Source organism: Schistocerca piceifrons, chromosome X, assembly GCF_021461385.2.
Source record: "Schistocerca piceifrons isolate TAMUIC-IGC-003096 chromosome X, iqSchPice1.1, whole genome shotgun sequence".
Classification (NCBI taxonomy): domain Eukaryota; kingdom Metazoa; phylum Arthropoda; class Insecta; order Orthoptera; family Acrididae; genus Schistocerca; species Schistocerca piceifrons.
This window is the reverse complement of record NC_060149.1, coordinates 651,938,290-651,952,660: the sequence shown is the minus strand read 5'-3', so window position 1 is coordinate 651,952,660 and position 14,371 is coordinate 651,938,290. Positions and strand designations below refer to the sequence as shown.

Genomic DNA, 14,371 nt, shown 5'->3' with positions numbered 1-14,371 from the left:
GACTTCAGAAGGCTTTTGACACTGTCCCCCATAATCGACTTTTACTCAAATTGCGTGTCGATGGAGTATTGTCTCAGTTGTGTGACTGGATTCGTAATTTCTTGTCAGAAAGATCACAGTTCTTACTAACTGACGGGAAAGCATCGAGTGAAACAGAAGTAATACCTGGCGTTCCCCGAGAAAGCGTGGCAGGACCTCTGCTGTTACCGACATGCCAAACGATGTAGGAGACAATCTGAGCAGCCCTCTTATATTGTTTGCAGATATGCTGTCATTTACGGTCTTGCAAAGTCATCAGATGATCAAAATCAATTGCAAAATGATTTAGACAAGATATCTATATGGTGTGGAAAGTGGCAATTGATTCTAGATAATGAAGCGCGTGAGTCATCAACACTAATTCTACAAGGAATTCGTTAAATTTTGGTTGCACTATAAACCACACAATTCCAAAGGCTATCAGATTAGCTAAATAGCTAGTGATAACAATGATGAATAACTTAAAATGGAATGATCACACTGAGCCGGCCATGGTGGCCGAGCGTTTCTAGGCGCTTCAGTCCGGAACCGCGCGACTGCTACGGTCGCAGGTTCGAATCCTGCCGCGGGCATGGACGTGCGTGATGTCCTTAGGTTAGTCATGTTTAAGTAGTTCTACGTTCTAGGGGACTGATGACCTCAGGTGTTAAGTCCCATAGTGCTCAGAGCCATTTGAACCATTTGATCACAATGATAATGTTGTGGGGAAGGCGAACCAAAGACTGCGTTTTATTGGCAGAACACTTAGAAGATGCAACAAATACACTAAACAGACTACCTACGTTATGCTCCTCTGCCTTGTGCTAAATTGATTGGTTGGTTGATTCAGGAGAGGGGACCAATCAGCGAGGTCATCGGTCCCATCGGGTAAGAGAAGGATGGGGAAGAAAGTCGGCCGTGCCCTTTCAAAGAAACCACCCCGGCATTTGCTTGAACCGATTTAGGGAAATCACGGAAAGCCTGAATCAGGATGGCGGGACGCCAGTCCATTGTGCTAACAACTGCGCCCCCTCACTCGTTCTTCTGCTAGACGTAACTGGACACGAGGATATTAACCTGTTAATTGTTAATTAACGAAGTTAAGTTAATCTGAGTCCGTTAATCATTAATCAGGTACTTACTATTTATGATAAAAATGACGCCACATCGCCCACGAAAATTATGTTCTGAGAAGCTGGGGCCATGTAGGTATGTAGCTACGCCAAGGTGCACGAGACTGATGTAAACAATCGAGTACGAGCGAGAATAACTAGGTGTTGGCTGCTTATTGTTAAGTTCGCCTTAAGTAGGCTACTACTTTTATTATTGGACTGACTGTGGAAACTAAACCATGAAATTGGATTCTAGCTCCACAACTAATAAAAATTCGTGCCCGTATTTAACTGATTGCTTTAAATTCATGAATACGTGGTGTCTGTTCTTTCGGACACATCCGAAAGAGCAGACACCGCGAGGAATCTGAAGCTGTAATACATGTTATGTAATTGAAGGTGGAAGGAGGCGAAAGGAAAGGAGCTTGTGATATCAGCTGTTTTGGGGCTTTATGCGGAATCAGCAGCGACGAGTGAAAAATGTGTGCTGGGCTGGGACTCTAACCCGGGATCTCCTGCTTACTGGGCAGTTGCGTTAACCGCTGCACGACCCGGACACTAGGCGGATTTTGGGAAAGAGTAATTTGTCCAGGACTGCTGGTTTTTCAACACTCATTGCCAAGTGAGTTCTAAAAGTCCCACGAGAAAGCCGCACGTTATATAAGTGCTGTAAGTGGGAGCAGGAAATGGCCAATGAAAATGCCTACATTTCATTCACTCCCGATATGTATTAATTGGTAGGCGAAATCGGCGAGCCGGCTGCAAGCCCTCGTGGGACTGAGGCGGCAAGTCGTGGGCTCTCGGCGCCGGAGTTTGTGTTGAAAGTGGTTCTTATTCTTCTGGAAGTCGTTCGTTATCAACGAAGTCACTTTTCCCGCACGGAAAGCCTACAGAGGATTCGAAATTGCGTTCCTATATACGGACGTCGAATTCTGCTTAGGTAGTTTTCTGTTTTTCTCGTCGAGTGTCTAGATTATAAATCGTGGACTTGTCGCTAAAAAGAGGCCTCAAGGCAGAGCGTGGAGCCATTGGCCAGTTGGAGGTGGTGCTGGATAAAAGTGACGGAGTTGGCTAGGGTTAACTGATAAAATTTTATTTGTTTAAGTGTCAATTTGAGAGTGGGGTTTTGGTGTGACTCTTTCCCTCTTGAATTTGATTTACTGCGAGCTAAATGCACCTGTAAGACTAACTGGACTTGTTTCTGCATCATCGGGGCATGCTGGTGACGTGCGAGCAGCGGGGATACAGGGTAAACGTACGCTTACTATATTTTGTTCGTGACGGGGCCATGTAGGCTAAGTCAAGCACCTGGAACAAGGTATCCATCGTCATGTAAAAACGCTGCTTTGACAGGCAACCGTCTCATGTGAGTGTTGTATATTCTTGAATTCGAGTAAAACTGTCGCCACAAGTACCAACCGCTTTCGTCAACGAAGTGTGACTCACGAGGTCTCTTATGGCTTGAAATTATGACAGTCGCCGATACGAGATAGCACCCATGAAAATCAGATATGGAATACTGAAACAACCATCCCACACAATGACATAACACGTCTGGGATCGTTGAGATTAGTATTTTAATGGTAGTTTTGACTTGAACGGAATAACACTGACTTTGAGAGTTCGTTACACTTATCGTAATCTCTCCATCGACTCTTGTCGCCTCCTGGCGTGGGCGACAGACCATGAACTTAACGCTATATCGATATTTTTAATAGGGTTTCGGAGGAATTGTGCAGAAACTTTCAACTGAGACCTAAAAGAGGTAACATTTGTTCTGTATAACTTCATAAACAATTAATTACGCAAATGAATAAGACTGCTCGGTGTTCTCAGGGTCGCTTGAGCTAGATCAAAAGTAGGGGAATACATTACATAGCGTGGCATGTTTGAGGAGTCCTGCTGCTTCAGAAGCTACCGATCGGATCGTTTATCCGGCTCACTGCGTCAATGGACCATCAAGTAAACAAACATTATGCCTGCATTCGGTATCTGACCTCCTATGTGGCGTGCAGGGTAGCCGCGATGTCTCGGGCGTCTTGTCACGGTCCGCGTGGCTCCCCCCGTTACAGGTTCGTGTCCTCCTTCGGGCATGGCTGTGTGTGTCGTCCTTAGCGTAAGTTAGTTTAACTTAGATTCAATAGTATGTAAGCTTAGGGACCGATGACCTCAGCAGTTTGGTCCCATGAAACCTTACCACAAACTTCCAATTACCTCCGATGTGCATCTAGTCATTGACTATGTGAGAAGCGGCCGCTACCTTCGCAGTTCGTCTCCGAGCCGCCTCTCTCAGTCTCAAACGAAAGACTCCTCCTGTCTACTAATTATCGTAGGATCCACAAAATCTCATTTTCCACTTCTATAACAAAACTTCGTCACCTCTTCCGTTCGTTATATATGACCAGGGCTTTTATTAGTATCGTCACAGTTGGCTTAGTTCATGCTTTCTGCCCGCCAATTCCTGTCTTTCTCTTTCTCTCTCTCTCTCTCTCTCTCTCTTGCTCTCTCCTTCTCCCTCTCTCTCCATTCTCCTCTCATTTATCAATTTTCCCCTTGATTTTCTTCGCCCAAGTACGTTGGAGCGCCTCACATTTAATGTACTTCAAAACTAGCATTCCTTCACATGGTCTTCAGCAGTGGGCGTAACGAAGTGTTTAGGCGCCAGAGATAAGATTGCTCTATGCATGTCGTACAATAGTGTTTACTTGTAACTTCATGCTAATAACCTCAAGCGTGACCAAGGGGACCTCTGGGTCTGTACCAAAATATGCTATATTGTGTGAATGAGAAGCTGGCATAACAATTTAAGTTCTGTCCGCATTCCTGGAATTCCGCTACGACCAGCGGAGCCTGGCAGCACTGTGACTCTGCGGAAGGCCGGTTTTTGTCGGTATATTACAGTATGTATACAGGCACAGCATCACATTACGTTTGAATCTGGAAAAACGTAGCCAACACTGATGACTCACCTCACCTGTTGGTACAAATGGATAAAAACAAATGGATAAAATGTAATAAGACTTGTGCTACATCTGCCATCGAATCTTGCAATGCAGGTCTCATGTTCAAACACTTTGTTCATCAGCAGCAAATTTTTCGATGTCTTCACATTCAGCAAGGCAGATCATTACCTCCGAATGCTCCACAGACATATGAAACCATCCCGGCATTTGCCTGAAGCGATTTAGGGAAATCACGGAAAGCCTGAACCAAGACGGTTTGAACCGTCATCCTACCGACTGCGAGTCCAGTGTGCTAACAACTGTGCCACCTCGCTCGGTCACAGATATAGGGTACGTTTCTAACTCCCAAAATCGTCTGAATTGAACTCTCTTAATTACACGTTAAATTTTGTCCAAAGATGAGTACACATCACATGCTGCTCTAATCAGTGCTGTGAATTGTGGATGACTGTTATAAGTCCGTGTACTTATACTTTGTGCAGTCCACGACATCATTTTACCATATTTGTCATTAGGGCCGAAAGGGATCTCACGCGTTACTAGGGCAAGGTCTTTCATCCTGTTGCTCAACAGTTTAGAACATTTTATGCCTAAATTATTCGCTAGAATTTTTTACAGAAATTGTGTAATTATATATTCTCATCCTATATTACTATTTCTTCGCTGTTATACAACTCCTCGCCCTTAACGAGAAAAGTGAGCTGCCAGTAGTAAAAAAAAATGTAACATCCATCTGAATGACGCATAAAGTAAAACAGAAAAATATTTACTCCCCAATAAATAAAATATTTGTGTATTAACGTTTGGTTATTTAATGTAAGACAATGGTGATCCTTATTGAGGATGCTATTTATGGTGGCGTTAATAGCACTACATACACCTACAAATGGTAGATTGGGAGAAAGGACATTGAGTGGTCATTGTGTAGGTTGTGCAGTGGCAACGAAGTGAACCTGAGTAAAGATGAGTTACAGATGTTTGGGAAAATGTATGACGGAAGCAAGGCCGGAGATGTGGAAGTGAAGTAAAGTAGGGAAGCTGTGAAGGATGAAAATGCCCAACTAGTTCTCTACGGAAGAACTGATGCTAACTCGTAAAGCATCAGTTAATTTACGCTGTACGAGGGTTCGGAGAATCTAATTATGTATAGTAGGTACAGTGCGTTGATAGTGTGACAGAGTATTGGGATAACCAATGTGCGATACGATAGTGATTTATCTTACAGGTGTGCTAGAGCTGTACGAAGTTCCTAGGTGTTCTACGTAGGGAACAATCTAAATGAATTTGGTGAATTGGTAGAATGATTTCTTCGTGGGTAGGATGGCTCACACCAAATTTTTGTAGATATAGACGTTGGAAAGCGAGCCATTCCTAAGTTGAGCCGGAGAGTAGTTTTGGTATGTTTCGGGTTGATTGTTAGTAGATGAAGGATTATGATATCCTCTGGCCATTTAAATACGGTTTGTTGCTAGTGCAGAATCATCAAGTGACTGACAAGAAGAAGTGCCTTAGTTAGGGATTGCAGAATGTCACCATAAACGTCAGAGGCGAACGTAGCAGACATGAGGGTCATCATCCAGCGGTTCGCCAGCCGAGCATCTCTTATTGCTTTATTCACAGTATTCATTCGAGATCCATAAGTAACAATAGAGAATGTGAAATTTCATCAATTTTCTGTAACACGAAGGCAAAGGCACATAAAGTAGAATACGACTACAATCCCAGACGAACAAATTCGAAGGTCTTGACACTATTATTCAATCCTTAAAGGAAAAAAATATAGACTGTGTTAGCAGTGTCTACGTTCAGTACTGCAGAACGCGTGACACCTTTTATCATCGAATGACGCAGCCACTAGAATTTGCCTGGAGGTGTGCGAACATCTTCACGCTATTTATTTCCTTTCAACAGCTCTTCTGATTCACTTACGTTTCATAAACAAAGTTCTTCAAATATCTCCAAAGGAAGAATTTCAACTAATTTATATTGTTTCTCGTTAGGCACTGGTTACCACCTTTTAGATGCTATGTAGCGTTTCCTGACAGTTATTTCCTGTCCTCTATTTGTTTACCCTGGCACTTTCCAAGGAACATTCTGTAACACTTCGTACACATTAACACATACACGATTACGCTTCTATGTGAATATCTCATGTCTGCGTTCTGCTTGACACATAGACGTATGCACGATTCCATGAACTTATATCCATTTAAGTCGTATATGTATGAAGAACATCGGCCTAACAGTCTGGATTATGACGCAAAATCAAGGCACCAATAATAAGTAAAACATAACAGAATGAGAAATATTAGATTATTCACTAGTTCTGTAGGTACAAATATACTAAAATATAAGCTTTCGTGAATGGCATTTACTTCCATTCAAACGTTTGGTTTTTGGTTCTTAAAGTCTGATTTAAAGTAGTTGTCACTTGACGTTTGCGCTGCGAAGTTGCGGCGCTGTCACTTCAAGCACTGGCTGGAGGCAGCCGCCTCAGCGCATCGCTACACCCTGCGATAGAAAATCGTTTTAAAGCCTGTATCTTCTACAAAAAGTAAGTAAAAAATTTCAAACCCACATCTGATGTATATCTCTACAATGTCTCTCAATCTGTCAAATATATATTCTTAATTTTAATTAGGACAAGAGTTATGTTAATTTGTTTGAAACCATTTAAATTCTCGATTTCGCAAACAGCTTCTAACTTATCACGTCATTACTGAAAAACTATTGGTGTTACAGCAAAATATTTTTTTTTCCATTCATTACCAAAACAATGCACTCGGGAAAGAATCCTTAAAAGTTTTCGTAGTGCATTACGTTTCCTGTATATAAATTTCTGAAAACAGCGTTTTTAAACAACCCTATCACTACTGAACTCGAAACAAGTATGACGTTTAAAATCTCTATCTCCTATAAACATTATGTAAATATTTTGAAATTTACGTACAGTATCGGTCTCAGTGGTATCTTTAAGCATATCAAATATCTTTTCTTAATTTTAATTAGGCCCGTTGATACATTAACTATTGAAGTGTGAGAAATTTTCGCGTCCGGAAAAGTTTTCTTATTTAGATTGCAAATCTCGAAAACTATTACACACATTGAATAACATCTTTGTGTATATACAAAATGAAATAGAATTAAAATTCAGTCTAACTTACCGTAAGGAGATGACGAGAGCTGACCAAACAGTATTTCTTAGTCTCACAATGAGAATGGGAATTAATCGAAATAAATTTACAAACACAATATTAATGGCAGTAAGTACACTACACACTAATCAGACAATGAGAAAACACCGCTTAATTCAGAGTCAGAGTCAGTGGAACTATCCGTGTCGCTGCTCGTATTGACAGATATAATCAAGTCTTCGACACTTTCTTGTCAGATACCTTCATGCGTCCTTTCACGTAATGCACTACCTTCTGCCAGTCTTCCGATGTCACAATTTCAACTGCCTCTTTCAAAAGGCGTTCCACTTCGGTTAATGTGAATTTCTTAATTTCTGCAGCAATATGCCGTTTAACCTGAGCCCAAATCAGCTCTATTGCGTTGAAATGGCAATGGTAAGGAGGCAACCTGAGCCCATATTTTTTTGCTACTTCATCCACAATGAAAATAGGGTTCTTTGGCTTGTGTTGCGATACAAGTTCTAATAATTCTGCCCTTGTCAAATTACTGTCGAGCTGTGCCTTATGTTTCTGTAACCAGCTAACAGTGTCGTTTTTCATCGTTGCCTTTGTGGGTGCTTTATCTTGTATTACTGAGTGATAAGGAGCGTTATCCATAACAATGATAGAGTTTTTTGTTAAGTTCTGGAGCACACAGACTTCAAACCATTTCACAAAAGTATTGTGGTTCATCTCCTCGTGGTGGTCGGAGGTCTTATTTGAACTGAATAGCAGCAGACAATTTGGAACTAAACCTTTTGAATTTCTGGCATGTGCTACAATTATCCTTTTCCCTCTGCCGATCGGAGCTGCCATACTACCGCAGATGGTACCGTCTGTTCAGCCTTTTTTTAAACTGTGTCCTGCATTCATCCACGTTTCACCAAGCCAAACGATATCATCAAAATTTGTCCCCACTAATTCTCTAAGAAAGCGGCATCGGCAGGCTGCAATATCTTGGCGTTCCATTAGTAACTTTCTGTCAGAGATGGATTTATAGCGGAATTCAACATTTTCACGACTCGTAACAAAGACGATTTACTACGCTGAAACAGGTCAGTCGCTGTGAGGGTAACATGTAGTTTTTTGAGTGTTGGATACTCCTTCCTCGGGGACTGATGACTTCAGCAGTTAAGTCCCATAGTGCTCAGCTTCCTCGAATAAAATGCGTATATTTGACGACGAATGGCATCTTCCTGAAAAGAGTCAAGTTTTGTGACCCTCTTCTCTAGTCGCCTCTTTTTCCCAGGAGTCTCCAATTTAGATGATTCGCTTGAGCCTTCTTTCGTGAATTTCTCCTTGCAAATTCTTATTACTGATCGTTCGCTAACTTGCAGAGCAGCTGCAGTTCACTCCGCCACCTTATCCAAAGGAACGAGAGGCCCTCCTGCATCCCTCTCCCTCTCTCAAAATACTCCCTTAAGGAACAAACGTATTCACGCGCCTGACTGCGTATAACGACTCCATATCCGCCACTTTTTGGAGGTTTCCGAGGAGTGTGCAACCTTGGCCTCCCTCTCTTGTGACTGCTCTCATCAGACAACGTAAACACGCGAAGCTACAAGTCACTCAAATCTCTCACCCGCACGTCTACAACGGTTCGCTGAGGACTGACTGGCACAATCCCTTAGTCAGCTCGGCAGAGCGAAGTGGCAACGCAGTGGCAGCCGGCTGCCATTGGTTTGTTGGTGGCGAGAGCCCTGCAGCCCGTTGCCTGTCAAGTGACAACTAGTTTAAATATAGGGCATGGTCGTAGACAAATACCTCACAGTAGTGAATAGAAATATGACATAAGAAATACAAAACGAAGGAGAGTCACAAAGATGGAAACAGTAAACGAAATTCTTTGCCGAGCAAAACAAGGTGCAGTGTAAAAAAGCTTTAAACCGTACTGGAACTAGCGGGAGAAAGACCATAAATATAGAAAATAGAGAACGCGTCTCGACTAACCCCCCCTCCCCCCCCCCCACCACCACCACTGAACTCAAATGCCTCTGTGTTGATACTGCTATCCCCACATGGGTCCTCTGTGTCTGGTAGCGGAAATGAGATCTTGGCACATAATTTTGCGTAATTTCTGTGCTGCCTAGTAACGGATGATTTAAACAAGTAAAACATCAAACATTCGAAAAGGGTTGCCAGTGTTACGATGAAAACGACGTAGGATTTTCTTAAACAGCGGGAGAGAGATTCCATAATAACTACTTTTCCACCAATACGTCCGCTATCAGGGTTTTAGACGTTCTTCTGGTCCTTGTTGAAACAGATCTGCTCACTGTTTCCCTTCATTCTTCACTTAATTTAAGCGTTAAGTTAAGGTTATGTGTGTTACCTTTAAGAGATAAAGCTCTTTCAAGGGAAATGTGTTGTCAAAACAATTAACGTGTAAGTGCAGTATCGCGCTCATCGGGAGAGATGATATCTTGTTCGACAATGAAAATTGTAATAAGGAGTATGAATGCATGGTTATTTGGAAGCATCTCCAAGAAATCATAAACCTAAAACATACCTTTGAATTGTGTCCTATATCGAAATGAGGCCTACACATAAGCTGCAAATTCTGTATGTGGACGATGTAGTGTACGTGATACTTCAAGTGGAACCAAAACTTCATTCGGAACTATGTGGCGCTCACATATAGCCATCCTATGAGATATCCATACAACGTGGGACATGTCCATAGTGCCGACTTCGCGAAAAAAATAAAACTGAAAACTAGATTTTTTTACAAACGAAGAATAATGTGAATTCGCTGTCTTGTGCATAATCGAGACTTTTTTCGCTTTTTTTTATATTTCAGGAACGTAGAAATGCGCACACTTGCCTCGCCAGCGAAACCGCATGTAGTTATGGTATCACATTGGCGTGACTCCATATTTGCTGATTAAACTTAAAATTATAAATACTACATAAAACTGTACGTGGCCTGCGACTTATATAAAAGCACACTTTTCTCCCTCAGTCCGTTTAAATATCAGATTTAATTTGGCACGACAAAATAATGTGTAATTAATAGATGAGCACCTGATGACGGCATCATGCCGCTGAAACCCGTCGTCCCAGGTTTGTATTAAAACATGACTGAAGTAAGAACCTGTGCTGCTTGTACAATGAGGTGACAAAAGTCGTGGGACCCTTCTAATATCGTGTCGGACCTCCTTTTGCCCGACCTAGTGCAGCATCTGAAAGTGGCATGGACTTAACAACTTGAAGTCCCCTGCAGAAATATTGAGTTACACTGTCTCTGTAGATGTCCATAATTCCGAAAGTATTGCCGGTGCAGGATTATGTGCATTAACTGACCTCTCGATTATGTCACATAAATGTTCGATGGGTGGCCAGATCATTCACACCAATTGTCCACAATGTTCTTCAAATTGTTCACAGTGTTCTTCAAACCAATCACGAATAATTGTGGCCCAGTGACATAACATCGTTGTTTGGGATCGTGAAGTCCATTAATGGCTACAAATATTCTCCAAGTAACCGAGCATAACCATTTCCAGTCAATGATCGGTTCATTTGGGCCAGAGGACCCAGTCCATTGCATGTAGACACAGTCCACACTATCATAGAGCCACCACCAGCTTGCACAGTGCTTTATTGACAGTTTGGGTCCATGGCTGCGTGGGCCTTACGCCACACTCGAACCCTACCATCAACTCTGTCCAACTGAAATCTGGACTCATCTGACCAGGCCACGGTTTTCCAGTCGGCTAGGGTCCTACCGATGCCGCCACGAGCCCAGGAGAGGTGCTGCAGGCGATGTCGTGCTATTAGCAAAGACACTCACTAACGCCAACTTTTGCCACACTGTCCTAACACTACGTTCGTCGTACGTCCCACATCGATTTCTGCGGTTATTTCACGCAGACTTGGTGGTCTGTTGGCACTGACAATTCTATTCAAACGCTGCTGCTCTCGGCGTTAAGTAAAGGCCGTCGGCCACTGTATTGTCCGTGGTGAGAGGTAATGCATGAAATTGGTATTCTCGAAACACTCTTCACACTGTGGATCTCGGAATACTGGATCCCTTTCCAGTTTCCGAAATGGAATGTCCTACACGTCAGGCTCCAATTACCATTCCGCAACCGAGCGGGGTAGCCGCGCGGTCTCATGCGCCTTGCCACGGTTCTCCCTGTCGTAGGTTCGAGTCCTCCCTCGGGCATGGGTGTATTTGTTGTTCTTAGCGTAAGTTAGTTTAAGTTAGATTAAGTAGTGTGTAAGCCTAGGTACCGATGACCTCAACAGTTTGGTCCCAGATGAAATTACTACAAAAAATACCACCACCATTCTGCGTTCAAAGTTTGTTAATTCCCGTCGTGCGGCCATAATGTCGTCGGAAACAGTTTTACATGAATCACCTGAGTACAATCCGCCCCGATAGCTGAGTGGTCAGCGTGACGGGTTGCCGTCCTACGTGCCCGGGTTCGATTCCCAACTGGGTCGGAGATTTTCTCCTCTCAAGGATTGGGTGTTGTGTTGTCTTTATCATCATTTCATCCCCATCTGGCGCGCAGGTCGCCCAGTGTGGCGTCTAATGTAATAAGACCTGCACCAAGGCGGCCGGACCTGCCCCGCAAGGGGCCTCCCGGCCAATGACTCCAAACGCTCATTTCCATTTTTGCCTGAGTACAAATGATAGGTCCTACAATGCTCTGCTCTTTTATACCTTGTATACGAGATACTACCGGCATCTGTATTTGTGCACATTGCTATCCCATGAATTCTGTCGCCTCAGTGTTTAGGTAGCAGGCTACAGTGGCTAAACCACTTAGGCAAATGCCTGTATGATTCCACTAACAAGTTCAATTACATTTTCCTTCCCCATTCTTCGCCAATCCGAACTTATGCTGTGTTTGAAATGCCCTCGTTATCGATGGAAAGTTAAACACTTACTTCCGTTATTCTCCTTTCCATGAACTACGTGTGAATGGCTTATGCTGAATCAAAGCTTCTTGTCACTTCATTCCCCATATGAAATGTAGGTAGCCTTAGAAAAAGAAGACAGATTTCAAATTAGGAATGCAGTTGCTAGTAGTTAAATCTGAAAACACGTCATTGGTCGTGAACTCCAACTATGTACAGGACAGCTGTACGAGTGACAAGAATTTGTCGATCGTAGGACAAACGTGAACTCCCGTGCCGCTACGATGATCGTGTCATGCACGTTTCTCATTTCAGAGTTGTCGTGCGGCGATAGTCTACAACTAGTGCAACGAGTAATCACGTGAAGCTGTCACCGAAACACAGCATTCGAAATGCTCTCTTGCTGATCTGTGATTTGTATAAGGAATCGCTCATAATTTTCATGTGACGTCAAAAAGAATTACAAAAATAAAGCAGGGAAAATATTAAGCACCCTATAATCGTACCGTTTATATATCATTTAGCAGATGGAACGTCTTAACAACGCCATGAAATAGAAATATGTTTGAAGATCTACTTAGAGTGCTGATTCGGGGCGTACTCAAGAAAACTGATTTGCTGGGTAGCCACACGAAGAAAAAATTACACTTTGTTATTGGTTTGTGACCCATTGTCATGAGTGTTTGTGGGACGTACTAAAATAGTGTGGAACGGTTGCCTTCAGTTATTCAGTTAGAACATCAAGTATGTATCAGTGTCACGCGGATTACTCAGGACTGATTATAGAGTGTAGTTTTGTGTTTATGTTGTTTATCACCGTGGAAATGAAGGGAAAAGGAAATCTGGTGCACCACATACCTTCGCCACTAAGTTCGCATCAAGGGCCCGCAGACCTTACTGTGCCTCATATAACAGACGCACTCCCTGAGAAACTGCAACATTTTATAATTTTCACCGAGGACATTGGCTCAGTCTCATGTACAGGAACGTTACTCCACAATCTTTCCTTTTCCTGCCAGCCGAATATAGGGTTACTTATAAGCACTTCGGAGTTTCAGAAGATGACTGTGCGAAAACTTCAGTACATAAACAATAAAGACGTATTTCTGTGGACAGAGCATCTCTCGAAGTTTTTAACTCTCATTACCGATGCTTAATATGGGCACTGTCTGTAACCCGGTAAGCCGGTCGCTGTGGACGAGCGGTTCTAGGCGCTTCAGTCCGGAACCGCGCTGCTGTGGTCGCAGGTTCGAATCCTGCCTCGGGCATGGATGTGTGTGATGCCCTTAGGTTAATTAGGTTTAAGTAGTTCTAAGTCTAGGTGAATGATGACCTCAGATGTTAAGTCCCATAATGCTTGGAGCCATTTGAATTTGTGACCCGGTAAACAGCAATTTTAAGAGCATTTCATTGAAGTCGCTGGCGCAAACTGCACGAGAAGGCGTAACAACGACCTCCGCTTTGTAAATCTTTTCACTGGGTTGCCCATATGCAGACACGAACTAATTCAATGCGATAGTACGGGGCGGATGATTTGTTTACATTTTCTTACACGCCTACCCACTAGAGCAACTATGCCACAGCGCGTATTACGAATCGAAACATGGAGAAATGCTCTCTCTACCGGTACGTGTCATGTTACTGTCTGTGTTGTATGTTCCACGCAGTCATCTTCCGAAACCACGGAGGTACTTTTTAATAACTCTGTATTGGTGATAAAAGTGTGTTCCAACCGAGTATGGGGTGTGTGTCAGGTGGAGACGGTGAACTGCAAGCGGATCGCGCGCCGCGACCTGGAGGCGACCAACGGAGTGGTTCACCTGGTAGACGGCGTGCTGGACCCCGTCTTCGTCGAGAAGAGGGACGTCGCTGAGATCATCATGGAGGTAAGGCCCTCATCACCCATCTGCTTAATGTCAGGCACCTTCTCTCGTCATCGCTATCGATATCTTCATTCGTTACAGTCAGTTTGGAAACGCAAACTGAAAAGACATTTGCTATCTTACCAGAAGAGATGTTAAATACATGTCAATGCTCAGTAAGAACGTCATATTCAAATAACATTCCGATAAATTCTCTACTCGCCACCTGACAAAATGTCGGAATCATGTAGGAAAATCATCTTATATACACGTGACTCGTAAAGTGAGTGTTCCTGTATGGTGGAGATGTGGTAGTAGGTGGACCAGACGTCGAGTCCAGATGACACCACTTCGTAACTCCTACTGTATGCATA

General features: G+C 43.1%; 1 protein-coding gene across 1 annotated transcript in view; it reads left to right on the top strand.

Moving 5' to 3' along the window:
• LOC124722573 (transforming growth factor-beta-induced protein ig-h3-like) overlaps positions 1-14,371 on the top strand; it is a 345,746-nt gene that overhangs the window by 259,301 nt on the left and 72,074 nt on the right. Inside the window, exon 6 of the mRNA XM_047247712.1 lies at positions 13,890-14,021. Within this exon, the coding sequence (XP_047103668.1) occupies positions 13,890-14,021 (132 nt within the window). The remainder of the gene's footprint in view (positions 1-13,889; positions 14,022-14,371) is intronic.